The sequence below is a fragment of the Antechinus flavipes genome, chromosome 5, assembly GCF_016432865.1.
Source record: "Antechinus flavipes isolate AdamAnt ecotype Samford, QLD, Australia chromosome 5, AdamAnt_v2, whole genome shotgun sequence".
NCBI classification, from domain to species: Eukaryota; Metazoa; Chordata; class Mammalia; order Dasyuromorphia; family Dasyuridae; genus Antechinus; species Antechinus flavipes.
This window is the reverse complement of record NC_067402.1, coordinates 224689250-224706317: the sequence shown is the minus strand read 5'-3', so window position 1 is coordinate 224706317 and position 17068 is coordinate 224689250. Positions and strand designations below refer to the sequence as shown.

General features: G+C 39.1%; 1 protein-coding gene across 1 annotated transcript; it reads right to left on the bottom strand.

Moving 5' to 3' along the window:
• Positions 1 to 740: 740 nt before the first annotated feature.
• On the bottom strand, positions 741 to 11150 carry KRT2 (keratin 2). Its single transcript, XM_051963679.1, has 9 exons — positions 10414 to 11150; positions 8855 to 9069; positions 8195 to 8255; positions 7562 to 7657; positions 4917 to 5081; positions 4398 to 4523; positions 3031 to 3251; positions 1817 to 1851; positions 741 to 1708 (listed from the first exon to the last, which is right to left on the bottom strand). Exons 1-9 carry the CDS (start codon positions 11101 to 11103, stop codon positions 1155 to 1157), a joined length of 2163 nt encoding a protein of 720 aa, XP_051819639.1. The 5' UTR covers positions 11104 to 11150; the 3' UTR covers positions 741 to 1154.
• Between the last annotated feature and the right edge of the window lie 5918 nt (positions 11151 to 17068).

The window sequence follows — 17068 nt, the reverse complement described above, 5'->3', positions numbered from 1 at the left end:
CCAGCCTGTAATTCTGGTAAACCTATTCTATAGCTGCTTCCTCCATACTAAATTAATCCCATGGACCTTGATAACTTCATCCTTGATACAGTGGTCAAGGCACATGGGGATACAGGAAATCATGTTGGAGTAGCTAGGATTAGGTAGGCTTAGACAGGATGTTTGTCTTGGGCAAGTAATCTTGCCTAGGGTTTGGAAGGAAGAGAGGGCAAAGGCAGAGTAGAGATTTAAATGGTAGGGAAGGAGGGAAGGCTTGGGAGTAGGACACACTGAGACCCAAGGGATGGTAAACAGATCTTAAGCTAGGAATTACTGGAGAGGATGGACATGAAGGATTTGAGTCCAGGGGTTTGATTTTAACATGATTTAACATGATTTAAGGAACTATTATAGATTTGCGAGCAGGAGAAGAGTGAGTCTACTACATTTGCCTTCCTCTGGGACTTTGGGCCAAAAGGATGAGATTCTTTACTGCCCTTAAAGACTTCCAGGGATGGAAGTTCTGAAATTTCTTTTGAATGCAATTTGTCTTAAAGATGCAATCTTTTTCGCCGTCAAGAGGTAGCAAGATGAGAACAGACTCGAAACTATTTTTTCTTTCAAAGCTCTCTCTTCCTTAAGCCAAACCAAAGCTTCAAATGAAGTACATTTTTCCTTGTCCCATCCTGCATTCACTCCAATGCAGACCACAGTACCCTCCAATTAAGGTCAAGTATAAGAAGGCCATCACACAAACAATATGAATTGCAAATGAAGTTTATTTTATAGACCTGGGTGGGGGCAGAGTAACATTTTAGGCAGCTGATTCAGCAAGAGAAATTATGTACATACAAGGAATATGACTTTTTTTTTCCTTTTTTTGCTGCATGCAAGGAAATAGAAATTCTAAAGTGTCTATCAGAAGGGAGCACTGAAAAAAATGGGAGCAGGAAAGATGCTACAGTCCTCTGAGCCCCAGCACAGTTTCCCCTAATGGAGAAGAGCTACAAATAGCTCTGAGGGGCAGTAATGGTGAGAGCTTTCTGAAAATAGGCTTGAGCATCTCTTTTCCCCCTGAAATGGGATGGTTGACGTGGTTTGAAACACTGTCAACAAATAGAACAGGGAAAGGCTTGTTTTTACATTCAGAGCAGGGAGGCATTGGGGGAACAGCTTTATCTGAATGAGAATGACACACTGGAGCCACAGCTCTCCTCTTCTCCCTGGCCTCCTCCAGATCCTCCACTGCCTCCACCTCTGGAGCCTGAGCCTCGACTCCCAGAACTGGACCCTTGACCTCCAGAGCCATAGCTTCCTCCTCCTCCTCCACTGCCACCTCCTGAGCTAGAACCCCTGCCTCCAGAACTGCCTCCACCAGAGCCAGATCCCCTGCTTCCAGAGCTGTACCCTCCTCCTCCTCCTCCTCCAGAGCTAGAACCTCTCCCTCCAGAGCCATATCCTCCTCCACCTCCTCCAGAGCTAGAACCCCTGCCTCCAGAGCCATATCCTCCTCCACCTCCTCCAGAACTAGAACCCCTGCCTCCAGAGCCATATCCTCCTCCTCCTCCTCCAGAACTAGAACCCCTGCCTCCAGAGCCATATCCTCCTCCTCCTCCAGAACTGGACCCTCTGCCTCCAGAACCATGTCCTCCGCCTCCGCCTCCTCCTCCAGAACCTCTAAAACCAGCCTTGGATGCCACACTGGATGAGATGGTGCTGCTACTTATAGCTGTAGGGAGAAACAAAGTCACAGTAAGCATACTGACCTGTATACCCCTTCCTTCCATAGCCCCATCCAAGAAATCTCATAAAAGAGAGGACTTCCCTCACTACTTACATATAGACACATTGTTGGGAACTTCTCCAGAAATTCTATCAGAAAGGAAAGGGGAAAAAAAATATTGTAATCAAACTGGATTTTTTCTTTATTTTTTGGTAATTCCAATCCCAGAGACCATTAGTATGGAACTCTTTCTTCATTGTGAAGAAGAAGAAGAAGAAGAAGAAGAAGAAGAAGAAGAAGAAGAAGAAGAAGAAGAAGAAGAAGAAGAAGAAGAAGAAGAAGAAGAAGAAGAAGAAGAAAGAAAGAAAGAAAGAAAGAAAGAAAGAAAGAAAGAAAGAAAGAAAGAAAGAAAGAAAGAAAGAAAGAAAGAAAGAAAGAAAGAAAGAAAGAAAGAAAAACAGCCCTGCCCTGAGTGAGAGAGGAAGAGAAGCCAAAAGATTCCAAAGTGGTACTCTTACTCTCATCAACTATATCCCACCATGCTCGTGGTCTTTGGAACTGGGATTACATTTTTTTTCTTTGAAATTCAATTTCAATTCTTATCAAGCTGTAAATTCCCATAAGTAAACAGTCAAATATACTTGGACAATCTCATTTTCTTCAACAAAGAGAATTATTTTTAAGTGCTAATACAGAACTGCTTTTGAAAATGCTTTCAACTTCCTTCCTTATTTTTAAATATTCTTCATTACTTGTACTAATGGGTAGGGATAGGACAAAGCAGGCCTGGTTGGCCTTATTGAAAATATTCACTTGGCTTCCCAAATTTTTTTTGGAAATAATAAAAAATAATATTGGATCCAATATTCTTAAAATGCATTCAAATAAACCAAAAGTAAAGCTACCTTGTAAAGGCTTACCCAATCAAGGACAACCTAGAATAAGGCCTTCTGTCCCTACTACCTGCCACTACATGTTATTACCCTTACCTGAAATCTCCGGGCTCCCTTCTCTCACTCAGTGCCCATTTATATTTGGATCTAAGGTCTTCAGATAGAGTAGTCTTATTTGCTGCCTCCTTTTCTATCCTGACACTCTGTGCTGACAGTTATCCTGTTCTACTCAATACAAAACTTGGAACTCACATATTTTTCCCTTCCACGGTACCTTCTGCCTTTCCCAATTTGCCTCCCCTACTTCCTGCCCCCCAGCCCTTCCTCCAGGGCATTCCTCTGGGAGAAAATAAGGAGAACCAATGCCAAATTAAAACTTTTTCTCATTCTTCATCCCCACCCATAAAACAATGAGTCATCTTCCAGTGCCCTTACCTATTCTCTTCTCCTTCCAGCAGTTTCTTGTAAGTGGCAATCTCCAAATCCAAGGCGATTTTGACATTCATCAGCTCCTGGTAGTCCCTCAACAGGCGGACCAGCTCCTCCTTGGTATGCTGGAGAGCTTCCTCCAGTTCTTCCATCTTGTGCCTGGCATCTTTGAGAGCATGCTCCCCCCGCTGCTCTGCATCAGCAATGGAGTCTTGGATAGTACGGCACTAAAAAAGAAGGGAAGGGAAGATCTGGGGTGTCATTGGGATGCTACGGAAAAGGGCAATCTACATATCCCAAAGGAAAGAGCCAAGGTGAACAGGAAACAGAAAGATTGGTAAACTGATTTAACTCTTTTGGGGAGTGCAATGGTAATTGCTCCATCTCTGAATCGGTTTGCTACTAAATGCTGGCTCTTTATCATCATCATCATTATCATCAACCATTCTCCTTTGCATTTGTGGATGTACTCCAAGGCTTTCACATCCATGATCTCATTTGATCTTCATAACAGCCCCATAACATCTAACCATGAGTTAGATCTATCTAACATTATTATGTCCATTTTAAAGAAACAAAGGCTGAGAACATCCAGAAACTGTCGTTTGCTTTTATTTGTATCTCTAATGCTTAAGAAGAAAGACAAGCACTTATGAAGCACCTACTATGGGACAGGCACTGTGCTAAGTGCTTGAGAAATATCATCTCATTTGACCCTTAGAACAAACCTGAGAGTTATATGTTATTATTGACCCCATTTTATCATTGAGAAAATTGAGGCAGGACTGAAGTGACTTGTCCAAGAATCAAAGAAATGGTAAATTTCTGAAGTTTTCCTGATTCCAGATCCCAAAATACATAGCCACCTAGATGCATAGTGCCTGGCATGTAGTAGGTACTTAATAAAAGTTTACTGACTATCTGAATCTCAACCTGGGGTTGAGAGACGAAACATTTTAGAATCATATAATCCAGTGCATTCATTTTACTCAAAGAGAAAACTGGGACCCAGAATCCTTGTCATGTCCCATGTCACATAAAGTGGAGTGGGGGGAAGAACAGTCAGGATGTCAATGGATTCAGAACTTAAAGGGGACTTTAGAGATCATTTAACCCGACCCTACTCATTCATTTTACAAATGAAAAAAATTGAGACTCAGAAAGTTTAAGTTATTAGTCTAAGACTAATAGCAGAGCCAGGTTCTCCAATGATAAAGCAACTCTTTCTACACCACCACAGAGAGGAATAAGGCTAGAAACCAGACTTGCGATTGCACTGATATAGGATGCTCCCAGGGGAGGAAACGCCCTATGCCAATGCAGTTCAGCATCTTCTCCTATCCCATCAAGCTTAAACTGAAGCCATAGCTCACCTGCTTTTTCACGTGGGCAATTTCTCCTTGCAGCCTCTGGATCATGCGGTTCAGCTCACTAATCTCCATCTTGATTTCCTTCAGACTCTCTCCATGTTTCCCTGCAGTGATCTGGAGCTCTTCATACTGGTTTTGCAGAAGAAAAAAGGGGAAAGAAAGGAGAGGAGTTTTGTTTGAAGTGAGTCTAGGAAGTGATGGCTTAAACCCCGTCCTGCAAATAACTTCCTACCCTCTTTCTCAAGAGAAATCAACTCTATAATATCAGAAGGAGTCAATGGAGGATAATCTCTATACTCTAATAACCTATGTAAATGAGGATGTCGATAGTATGCTATCTATATTTCTCTCTGGGAATTTGGAGAGCTGATCTAGATTTAAGTTCTTTTGGGGAAAGGAGCACCATTGGCCATCTCTTCTTTGAGCAGTTAAATCATTGCCACTTCTAATTGCCCATAAGCTCCTGTATATTCCCTGGCTCAAGTTCAAAATCTGTAGTAATGAGTTCAGTTGGGTTCTCACTTTGCTATGATATAGGGTTTCAGCCTCCGTCTTGCTCCTCTGTGCAATTTCTTCATACTGGGATTGGACCTCCTTGATAATGCCTTCCAGGTCCAAGCTGCGATTGTTGTCCATGGACAGGATCACATTGGTGTCAGTGATGCATTGTTGCATCTGGGACATCTCCTGAAACAGGAAGAATATTGGTCATGAGTCGCATTCTTAGAGATATGGGAACAAATAGCATCACAGGAACAGAAAAGTTGGACAGGATGAAACAGCCAGACCTTAGTTTCATCCCTTTCCACTCCCATTCTAGGGCTTTGTTTACTTATTCTTGTGCATTTGGCAGTATTTAACCCTCTAATTCAGCCCCAAGCATCATTCAACCATACTGGTTACTTTTTCCAAGAATAGGCAGGGTCCACAGGGGCTGAAGCTAAGCTCGTGACAACTATTCCCTCCTCAGAGTTCTGTCTTTTAAGTCATATCACCACTACCATCCAGAGATTGTCTCTGGCTTAAATTTCATGGGCAGCAACCCAGCTGAATTCTTCCAACATTATCCTTTAAACAACTTTAAAATGCCTCTTCAGATCAAATTTTGGAGTGACAGAGCCAACAAAAGTTGGAGTGAAACATTTATCCAGCCTAAGACAACTTAGGAGGTCAAAAGGAAAGGTCTATGACACCAGGTTGGGAGGCCAGCCTGGAGTGTGGCAGCAGCACAAGTGTTAAGGCTTGGAGACAATCCCAATGGTAGGGTTGGCAACAGTAGGAATTTTGGGAGCTCTCAGCCAAATGACATTAAGAGGGCTGGTCAACTGATCAAAAAGAGATTATGGGGAGGGAACCTTTTATTGGCTTGAGTGCAGCTGGCACTGATTGTCAAGTCTATTGTTCATATTCAGTTCTGGGTCACAGTTCCAGAATGTAGAGAAACACTTGTGGCTGCAGGAGAAAAGTTCCATGGCTAAGAGGAACAGTAGTAGTGTTTGCAGCTGCAGGAGTCTAGGAACCATTTCTGGCTTAAGACCAGAATACAAACCAAGAAAGCAATGACTACATCTCTCCCAAGATCATACTATCTAAGAAATAGCAAAAACTTGAAGTCCCCAAGAACTAGTTCTGAAAACAGCAATGTGAAAACCCCAAAACTTGAGGTGGTACCCCCACACCCCCAGGTTAGCAGAGCCCAACTTTAACATAAAGTTAAAGAGTCAAGAAATAGGCTAGGAAAATGAGCAAACAACAATAATAAAGAATTTGATTATAAAAAGCTAGTACGGTGACAGAAAGGACCAAGATATAAACTCAGAAGACAATGTAAAAACAGCTACAAGTAAAGCCTCAAAGAAAAATGTTAACTAAACCCAAGCCCAATGAGAATTCCTGTAAGAATTAAAGAAAGAGATAAGAATAATAAGAGAAAGAATAATAGAGGAAAATTGGAGAAAGAAATGAGTAATGCAAGAAAATTACCCATAAAGAAGAATTAACAACTTAGTAAAAAGAGGCACAAAAATGCTGAAGAAAATATTACCTTAAAAGAAAAACTATGTTGATCTAATGGTAAAAGAAGCATAGAAATTCATTGAAGAAAGGAATTTAAAAAGAAAAATAGGCAAACTGAAAAAAGGAGGTATAAAAGTTCACTTAACAAAATAATTCCTCTAAAATTTGAATTAGAAGAGTAGAAGTGAAAGGCATCAAAAAACAATAAAACAAGTCAAAAGAATGAAAAAAATAGAAGAAAATCTTAAATGTCTCATTGGGAAAATAACTGACAATAAAATAAAAGCTTGAAAAATGGGATAGTTGAACAAACTGGTAGATGATTGTGATTGACCACTAATATACTGTAAAAAATGATGAGAGGGTGCTTTCCAAAAAACATGAGAAGACCTATAGGAAAAAAGTAAAAGTGAGGACCTGAACTCAAAAATTATTGTGCAGAGTAAGAGCAATGTTGTAATGAAGATCAACTGTAAAAGAATTGACTACTCTGATCAACTCAGTAATTCAATTCAATTCAATTCAAAGCAATTCTAAAAGACTCATAATAAAAAATGCTAGAAAAAATTAATGAACTCGATGTGCAAAGTAAAGTATAATTTTCTTACTTTTTATTTTATTTTTTGCTTTTTTTGCAATGAGGCTTATGTGGAAATATGTTTTGTATGATTCCACATATATAGTTTCTATGATTTTGCATGCCTTCGATTGAGTGAGAGGTAGAGAGGAAATTTGGAACTCAATTTAAAAAAGAAATGTTTTTTAAAAAAATAAAATAAAGGAAAAAAAGAAATGTTTTAAAAATTAACAATTTTTTTAAATGAGGAAAATAAATATTTTTAAATTTTCATATGACTGGATCTATGGGGAGGGTGAGACTATTCCAGAACTCATCTTCTGCCTGGACTGAGAAGTATTTTCTCCTTTAGAGGAAACTGAAGGGCAATTACTGTCTTGTCACACAAACTCCAGGTCACACAAGTAGTCTTCTGGAAATCTTACCCAATGGACTCAACATGATAGGCTGTCAATTTGACAGTGAAATCTTTTTTCCTGCTTTTCAAAATGCTCTCCAAGTAGCTAGAAAGAGCGCTATAAAGTCATCAGAGGAAAATGAGCACCAAGAGAAAAGATATTTTTAAAAATCATACCGCTTCATATAAGACCGTCAGGAATTCAAGTTCTTCTTTCAACACATTCACTAGGCTTTCCAGCTCCACCTTCTTCGTATAGGCACTGTCGACATCCTAAAATGGTGATCAAATCGTAAGAATAATGATAATAATCATAGCTTAACATTTATATAACCCTTTGTAGTTTGCAAGATACTTTTCACATATTATCTCATTTGATTCTCATAATGACCCTGTGCTATTATTATCCCCATTTTACAGATGAAGAAACTGAGGATGAGAGATGTTAAGCTGCTTGCTTCGGGTCACTCAGCTAGTAAATGTTTGAAACAGGATTCAAACTGAGAACTTCCTGAACCCAAGTCCATCACTCTTTTCACTAGAATACTTCAATGCCTAAAAAGATATGTTGAAATGGCCCTATTCCCTTAATCCAGATGCTTCAAAAAATCACAGTGAGTTCTCCCTTTCCCCAAGTCTCCGCCTCAACACCTTCCCTCAAAATACTGAAATTCTTTTAGTTTTAATCTTTATGGTCCCTCGAGAAGTTCTTTCAAACACTCTACCTGACCTATATCTCCCTGAATTATTTCTTGGTGACCCTTGCCTAATCCATGCATTTTTATGCCAAACACCACATCTTCCTTGTACCTTCTTGATTGTCACAAAGTCATTCTCACAGGAATTGCGTTTGTTGATCTCATCCTCATACCTGTAAGGATCCAGAAAAAAAGAGATCAATGCTGGTCTTACAACATCACAGAACTGAGACCAAAAAAAGAACTTTAGAGGTTGATGAATTTTATGTGCTCATTTTACACATGAAGAATATGAAGATTAGAGCATTAAAGTAATAATAAAGTAATAAGTAAAATAATAATAATAAAGTAATAATAAGTAAAAGGAGCTTAGTTTATTGAATTCCAAATTTGGTGCTCCCTCTTGCCATCTTCTTGGTAGACTCACTTCCAAAACATTCCATACCTCAAGATCATCAAGTATAGTTTTAATTGAAATTGATATCTCAGTTAGGAATTACTTTCCTCAAAAAGAAATTATAAAAATAGTAATAATAACTATGTATGATAATTATTAGAATAGCAGTATCAATAATAACTATATGAAAATACAACTTCCAAAACCTCTTAGTTTTAGAAGTGATACCAAAGGAATCATTTGCATAAATTCAAAGGAAATATTCCCCCTCCCAGAACCTCATTTAAGGAGGAATGTTTTCCTGGAGAATTTATTCTGTTTGCTTATTAAGATTTATTACCCATTAGTGTTTCCCACACACATGCACACACTTACTTTTTCTTAAAATCTTCAACAAGATCCTGCATGTTGTTCAGCTCTGAATCTTGCTTTGATTTTTCTGCTGTGAGACCGTCTACTTTCTGCTTCAAGCTGCTGATGTACATCTCAAATAAGGGCTCTAGGTTGGGTGAGCGGGAACTGACATCGATTTGCTGGAGCATCTCCCATTTAGTTGTCAACACCTGGTTCTGCTGCTCCAGGAAACGAACCTGCAATCCCCCAATCCCCAAGACTTAAACTTTATCATCCATGAAAGTCATGAGCTCATCTTCTCCTTCACTAGGTTTCAGAGACCAGGAATAAGTTACTCCAGAGATAGGAATAAGTCCATTCACAACCAGGACAGATGCCCCACTCTGACAGCCAAGGAATATATTAATATCCTCGTTCCTCCTTGGAGCATTCCATTGCCTCTTCCCAAACTTCCAATTCTCTTCTTTCCCAGTATATCACCTTGACCCTTCCCATCCTGAGAGATTCCTTCCTCTATTCCACCAAGCATCCCCCAACACTCTAAAAGGGCCCTTCCCTAATCCTAATAAAATTCCTGGCAAAGTCAAAGAAAACAATATATGCCAGGAAAAACCAAAAACCAGAATTTACTGGCATTGTGCCTAAGAACACTTAGTGTGAGAGCACTGGAGGGCAGGGTTTCTCAAAGCTCTTAAGAGCCTTGTAAAACTCAGTGTTTTAGTTACACCTGCTATGCAAAGGGAGAAAACTATAAAATTCCAAGATGACATCAATAAAAAGAAATTATGGGTCACTGAGGCATGAAACCTGTTCCCAAAAGCAGTTTTAATGTGCCAACAAGTGGCTATTTCAAACCGAGCTTGTTGGTTTCTGGGAGGGCTTACTTCCCAAAGAGGACAAACTCACTCACAGAAGAACAGAAGGCAGAGGAGACTCTTCTGTTCCCATTGAAATGTAGGTCTAACTTGGCTTAAGGATTCAGCAGATTAATGGACCACCCTTAGAGACTAATGAGGGTTTGGGTTTTTCTTTGTTTTCTAACAAATTCCAATTCCAATATATATTCAATTAGACTGAAATGAGAAAATCAGTCATGAAGTCTTTCAAGACCTGGCTAAAATTTTACCTTCTATAAGAAGACTTTCTTAAATCCCATAAAGCTAGTACCTTCTTCTTTTCTATTATTTATCTCCAGTTTATAATACACACATATGTATGTATGTATATATATCTTCTATATACATAGATGTTTGCATGTTGTCTCCCTTCATTGGACTGTATGTTCCTTGAGGACAAGGACTGTCTTTAGTCTTTCTTTGTATCCTCCAGAACTTAGGACAATGTTTAGTATATAGTACACAATTAATAAATGCTTGGCTGGCTGGCTGACTGACTGAGCCTGATGTTACCATAGGCAAGTTAGGATTATCCCATTTCTTTATCTTGCAGAGTAGCCAATTCATCATAGTTCCATTGACAGTCCCCAGATAAAATTAACCAGCATTGGTACTTTTTCCACTAATCACAGATTGGAAGTAGTACATATTGGGCCAGAGGGATCCCAGGGCCTTCAAACTCACCTTGTCTATGAAGCTAGCAAATTTGTTGTTGAGTTTCTTAATCTGCTCCCGCTCCTCTGATTTGACATTCTGGAACTCTGGATCAATTTTTACATTAAGAGGCTCCAGAAGATTTGGGTTGACAGTAACTTCATGAATACCACCTCCAGGATATCCTCCAGGGCCAAAGCCACCAGATCCACCAGGGCCACCGAAACCACCACCTGGTCCAAAGCGGCCTCCTCCAAAACCGCTGCCTCCTCCAAAGCCTCCTCCGCCAAAACCGCTGCCTCCGCCAAAACCGCCTCCGCCAAAACCGCTACCTCCGCCAAAGCTTCTTCCGCCAAAACCTCCTCCGCCAAAACCTCCTCCGCCAAAGCTACTGCCTCCACCAAAGCTGCCACCTCTGCCACAAAAGCCACTGCCTCTTCCAGCGACACTCATGGAGATGCTCTTGTTTCCTCCGAGACCAATAAGACTTTGGCTGCTACCACCTCCACCATGGCGCATCAAGCAGGAGGAACTGCTGGCAGATCTTCGGCTCCCACTGGAGACTACTGCAGAGCCTGAACTGAAGCCTCGACTCCCTCCTCTTGAGCAGGACCCACTGAAACCCCGGCTTCCTCCTTTTACGGAGCTCCCACTGAAACCCCAACTTGCACCTCCTCCTCCTCCTCCTCCACGAGATCCACAAGAGAATTGGCGACTCATGATGATCAACCAAACAAGGAAAGGAAGTTCAGTTGTGTGAGGAGGATTAAGACTGAAGACCCAACTCTACTGATGGTTAGTCTTCAGGGTCCCCTTATATACCTGAAAAGGAGGCGTCTATAGTCTTGGGTGTCACTATGCTTATGCATGGGTTTGGTCTGCCTGGAAGCTATGTGTGGTGAGTGATTACTGGGCTAATAGCCATTAAGAATCAACTAATCAGCTCGATCCCAAAACTTGCTTTGATTGCAAACTTCTCCTGTTTATCTGGGCATCTGTCACGCAATTTGATTTCTGTGAAATCATCAAAAGAGAAAAATCATGGGCTTCCTTTCCTCTACCCAAAATTGGGTTTCCCAATTAAAGAGAGAACCTTCTGCAAAATCCTGCCCTCAATTCTAGGTCTTCCTCATGATAGATTGGCATTCAGTCAGAATGGTGTAGACTAGCTGCCTGAATTTGAATAAGGAAAAATGATGGAAGGTTTGGAAATCTAGATTTTGCCCCCAAAACCTGGCAATTTCATCAAATCCGCTCCCCCGTCTCAACTATCACTTCTAGATGAATGACTATCAAATCAGTGTTTCCAGCCTTAATTCTTCCTGAGCTCCAGCCCCACATTTTTAATGATCCCTCTTTGGCTAGATATCCCTGAGCACCACTTAGATATCTCACCACCTTAATCTCAAAACTTGAAAAATTGAATTCATTCTTTCTCCAAAAATGTGCATAATTGAAACTCATCTCCACAAGCTAAGGAGCTCTTCTTTCTGATTACTGGAGGGGGGGGTTGTTATTGACATCACATTTCCCAGTTATACAGACTCAAAACATTGAAATCATCTTTGGTTTATCCTTTCCCTCACCCCCATCCCTTTCCCCTTCATATAGGCACACAGCCAATCAATTGCTAGATCTCTTGATTCTATCTCTGAAATATCTCTAATACCCGTGCCCTCCTTTCCATTTCTACTACCATCATCTTATTTCAGGCCTTAATTATCTCTTGCCAGGACTACTGCAATAATCTCTTAACTGTCTTCCAATCTCCAGTTCCTCCCAGCTCCAATCCACAACACGCACCAAAAGTACAGTAATTACATAACTCTAATCATGTCATTCTCCAAGTCACTCAAAAATGTTCAAAGATTTCTCACTGCATCCCAAGCAGATTCTACAGTCAGCCTGGCATTCAAGACCCTCTACAATTTGAGTTTGTACTACTTTTCTCTCTCACAGCTTTCCTATCTATGCAATTGTGATACTGCCAAATTGTACTATTCCCTAAATTTACCCTGTGTTTTTTTTTTACTCTCTTTGACTTTATTCATATTGCTTCTTATGCCTGGGATAGACTATTTTCTGCTTTTCATCAATCTCTACATATTGAAATGCTATCTATCCTTCAAGGCCTTCCCTAACTCCCTTATGAAGGCTTATAAAGCCTTCTCTCCTCCCTCTACCTAAAATACTCCTTTGAACTTCTATAGAATTTTGTTTTTACCACTCTGTGTACTTTTTATATTCCATATTTGTAGGGGTGCCTCATTTCTCCCAATTAAATTATAAGCCTCATTGACAGCAGGGAACACTTCTTATTTATCTTTGTCTCCTTCAATACCTAGCATAATTAATGTATTAAACATAGTAGGTACTCAGGAAATGTTTATTGTATTGAATTATTGAATTGATCAAAGTTAAACTTCTCTTTTTCTCAGACATCTGACTTATTCCTTCTTTGATATTTTGATTTATAAGCCTTTCCCTTCTAAGTTTCTGCTACTGGCTACACGATGCTTCAGGGACAAGAGTCAAGAGAGATGAGAGTAATGTCAAGAAAGAAATTCAGTTTATAAAAGTGATGATGAGCCTATTGACCCTAGGCAGTGAATATAGGCCTAACATGGAAACTTTTACATTGTTCCCAGACAGCCTGTATAACCTTCCCCAGGGAATATGCCCAGTTCTTGATCCCAAAGTTCAGAAGATATTCTATATGGCAAACTCCACCTGGTTGATTGTACTGGATTCTATCCAATTCTTCTTTGCATGAAATCCTTTGCCAAGAAACTTGTTTAAGCCCCTTCCCCTTCTCCCCATTTCTGGCAAGGGAGGACAAGTTTCTTATCACTACTAAAGTTCCTAAGTGCATAAAACAGAGATTCTGTCCTTTGCATTCCTGAGATCTTTGATTGCCTGTTAAGACATCTTAATTATCACTAATTGCTAAGAGTTTGAAAGCAAGTCTCAGTGTAAGTTATCAGGGGTCATCTTGAATCCTAGTTCCTTGTTCTCTCCATTAGCCTGGATCCATTTAATCAAAAGACATTAACATGATGGGGAATTATTAAGTGACAACTTCATCTCCTTGTGGGACTAGATAAGAACACAATTCTTTCAGGTTCCTAGGCAGGAACCACTTAACTCAATGACTCCCTCTAGGGAGATTTTTTAAAAACATCTTACTCATCATCTAAACCCAGTCCCAGATCTGAATCACAACACCGTGCCTCCCCTAATTTTTTCCCATAGAGAGCTGAAAAACAAATTATTTTTTAAAGTAAATTTAACTTTAAAGAATACAATTTAAAACAGTCTGAACACCATTAGAGTTTTTTCCTCTGAACACAATGTCCTAATATTATCTGAATTTCAAATCTGGAAGTATTGCAAATGTCTTTTTTTTTTTTTTTTTGCAGATGTCTTAAAAACATCACTTGCTTTTGATATAGTGAATGAAGGAAGCCACCTTCAAGTCCTCAGAAAGTAACATATATCTCACTAAAGATGTGGTTTTTTTGCATCAGAAAGGTACATACGCTTTTTGTGTATTTGGCACATATGTTAGGCAAAGTTTAACAAAATTACACAAAAGGATATATATAACACAAAAGGACTAAACTTTAGAAGAAGGCATTTGAATATAATACAAACATTTAAGGCCTAGGGAGTCAGACTCCAAAGAGATGAGTTAAGCAATCTTTGCATTAAAACTTTCTGTAAGAAACTTTTCATGGTTCCCCTTAAAGCTAGTGACTTCCCTCTGTTAATATCTCCCATTGATCTTGTGTATATCTTGTTTGTACATAGTTGTTGGCAGATTGTCTTCCTTCTCCCTTTCCCCCCCACCATTAGAATGTGAGTTCCTTGAGAGAATTTTTTTTGCCTTTCTTTATATCTCCAGCACAAAGCAGGTACTTTATAAAGCCTTCTTTACTTGAATGTACTTAAAATGTACTTTAGCATTCAGAAGATTTATCACTTTTACATCTGTGATCTTAGTCAAGTCAGCTCCTTTCTCTATATCTCCAATTCCTCACAGATACAGAAAGTCATAAGGAAAGTATATATCCTGAAGTCCATTGGCTGTTGTAGGTAATTTATGGTCTTAACTGAGACGAAAAAACATGATGTGGCAATATTCCAGATCTGATCTTGCTGGGAACTATATTAACACTTTCAAATAGTTCCAGATCATACAAAACTAAACTCATTTCTGACAGCTTTCTTTTTTGGTTTATTTCATAGGACTTATTGGGCATTAGAACAAGTTCGATTTTTGACATCATCAGCCAACACTTAAATATTACATGGGAAGATACAGAGGCCCAGAGAGGAAACCAACTTTCCTGTAGTCACACAGAGCTAAGAAGCTAAGTAGTAAGTGGATAGAGTGCTAAGTCTGGAGTCAGGAAAACCTAAGTTCAAATTTAACCTCAGACACTTACTAGTTATGTGATCCTGGACAAGTCACTTTACTTTTGCCTGCCTCAGTTTCCTCATCTAAAAGATAGGTATAATAATAATAAGGAATAATAATAATATCTATCTCACAGAGCTTTTGTGAGGGTCAAAGGAGATAATGACTACAAAGCACTTAGCATAATTCTGGCACATATTAGATGCTTTATAAATACTTATTCCCTTTCTTTTCTTAGTAAGTGTCTAAGGCAGAATTTGAACCCAGGTTTTTCTGACACCAAATCCGCTTATTTAATCATGTTGTTTTTACAGATAAGAAAACTTAAGTAAAGGGCACATATTGATACAGTTAGTAAGGAACAAAATTAGGATTTGAACATACTTGTCATAATGACAAATCTGGATTCGAATCTAGAATCTCCAGTACTTTCCACTCTTGTCTTACAGACACATATTCATCCTCTACCAAATCCTTATCTCAGTTTTTCTGAAGTTATACTGTCAAAACTCTGGCAAGATCTACTAGAACTGAAACTCTGGGAGTGCTTAAAGTCTGGCTCATCAATGGACTGTGAGTCTTTCATTCAGAACTGCCACTCTGAAAGTCTGTAACTTGAGGCACATTTTTTACTATTCTAAACATTTATGGAGATTCATCATTATTATATCTTTGTTTTAATGACATGTACCTTGTAAAAAAAATTATAGGAAAATACATCCTGTGGTTAACCAACAACAAAGCATTGAAATGTTTTTGGTTTTTGCTTATTGAAATATGCTATTTCTCATGTTTCTCCTAACAATTTGCAGGATCTCTAAGGATAGAGGTCATGTGTATCTTTTGATATTTCTAAACATCATGCTAAAGATCTCCAGCAATACTCCCTGGCTGACTGATACATTGACTTACAAAAACATTGACTTACAAAGCAGAATCAGTTCTTGGTCCTCCTTTTCAGTTGGAGAAAATAGATTAGACTTGGTTTTAAATGACTAACATGAAGGTGAGATCTAGATTTACTGGGAAAAGATTCAGTTTATGGATTACTTAAACTCCCTGTTCCATTTTTTCTCCTTGCTTTTTAAGAGTTCCCGGAGCTTGGCACAATGTCTGGCATATAGTGGATGCTTAATAAATATATATTGGCTGATGAGCTCCTCCTTGCTTTTGATTTTTCATTCATTATATATACCTCCTTCACAAAATAGGCCATGAAAAATCAATTCTTTCATGTTGTTTTTTACTTTCTGCTCTCTTAAAAATTAGGGAAGTTTGTCTTTCCACAAGATTCAGGATATCTGTGACTTTTCATAACTCACAGTCTCCCTATCTCTCAAACTTGTGTATTCCAGAAATAATACTCAATGTTGTATTTAGAGATCAGCAAGACAGCTTGCCTTTGAATTTGCCTACTCTGTTTTCAATTGTATGACCAAATAACCCAAAGTTAAATAGAGTTGATGTATACCTGGCTAATTAAGATAATAGACTCCGAGATTTAAAGGCTAAAAGATATGTGAGGGTCTAACTAGCTCAATCCTCTCATTTTACAAATGAGAAAATTGAGACCTAGGGACATTAATGGTCTTGCCCAAAATCATACAGTTAGGAACAGAATCAGAATTCTAATCCAGGACCTCGGACTCCAAATACAGGCCTTTCTATAATCTGTCAAGTATATCTAGCTAAACCAGATTCTCCCAAGTACTGGGGATAACATTTCCCCCATTTGGCCTACTTTTCCTCTCAACCCCCTTGCCTAAAGCTTCTGAGGCATTTTTCCAGAAATGCTCCAAATCCCACAACACTTTCCCAGATGGAATGTAGGTAAGCAGTAGCTTTTCCTAGCCTCACCCTCTCTGGGAGGGGAATTCCACAGTAGCTTCCCTGCTCCATCTCCTCAAATTTCATTTACTGGTGACCTAGATATAAAGCAGATACCTTATTCACGTGGCATTTGCATGTTTTTTGCCTCTTCTCCGGGTACTTTAACAAACCTATCTGTGTCTTTATACTTATATTAGAGAGAAACCCATCAAAAAAAATCAGCTCTGCATCTGGATAATTTTATTTATACATGCTTAGCACAGTTTCTTCCACTAAAGGTATAGTAAATCCAGAGCAGGCATTTATAGGAGACATTCAGAATCTAATCTGACCTGCTCACTTAAGACTCAAAAGACTTTTTGGAGCTCATAGAGTTGAGTTTCTTAGAGCTAAATGTTGTGATTTTATCTACCTAGAATGAAGGAGAACAAGGGT

Bases quoted from the DNA above. Each gene is read 5' to 3' on its own strand.
- KRT2 (XM_051963679.1), bottom strand. From the start codon at position 11,103: ATGAGTCGCCAATTCTCTTGTGGATCTCGTGGAGGAGGAGGAGGAGGA. The intron at 9,070-10,413 runs GTGAGTTTGAAG...GGGGGATTGCAG, and splicing joins TTGCTAGCTTCATAGACAAG to GTTCGTTTCCTGGAGCAGCA. The intron at 4,524-4,916 runs GTGAGAACCCAA...CTGCAAAACCAG, and splicing joins AAACCCTATATCATAGCAAA to TATGAAGAGCTCCAGATCAC.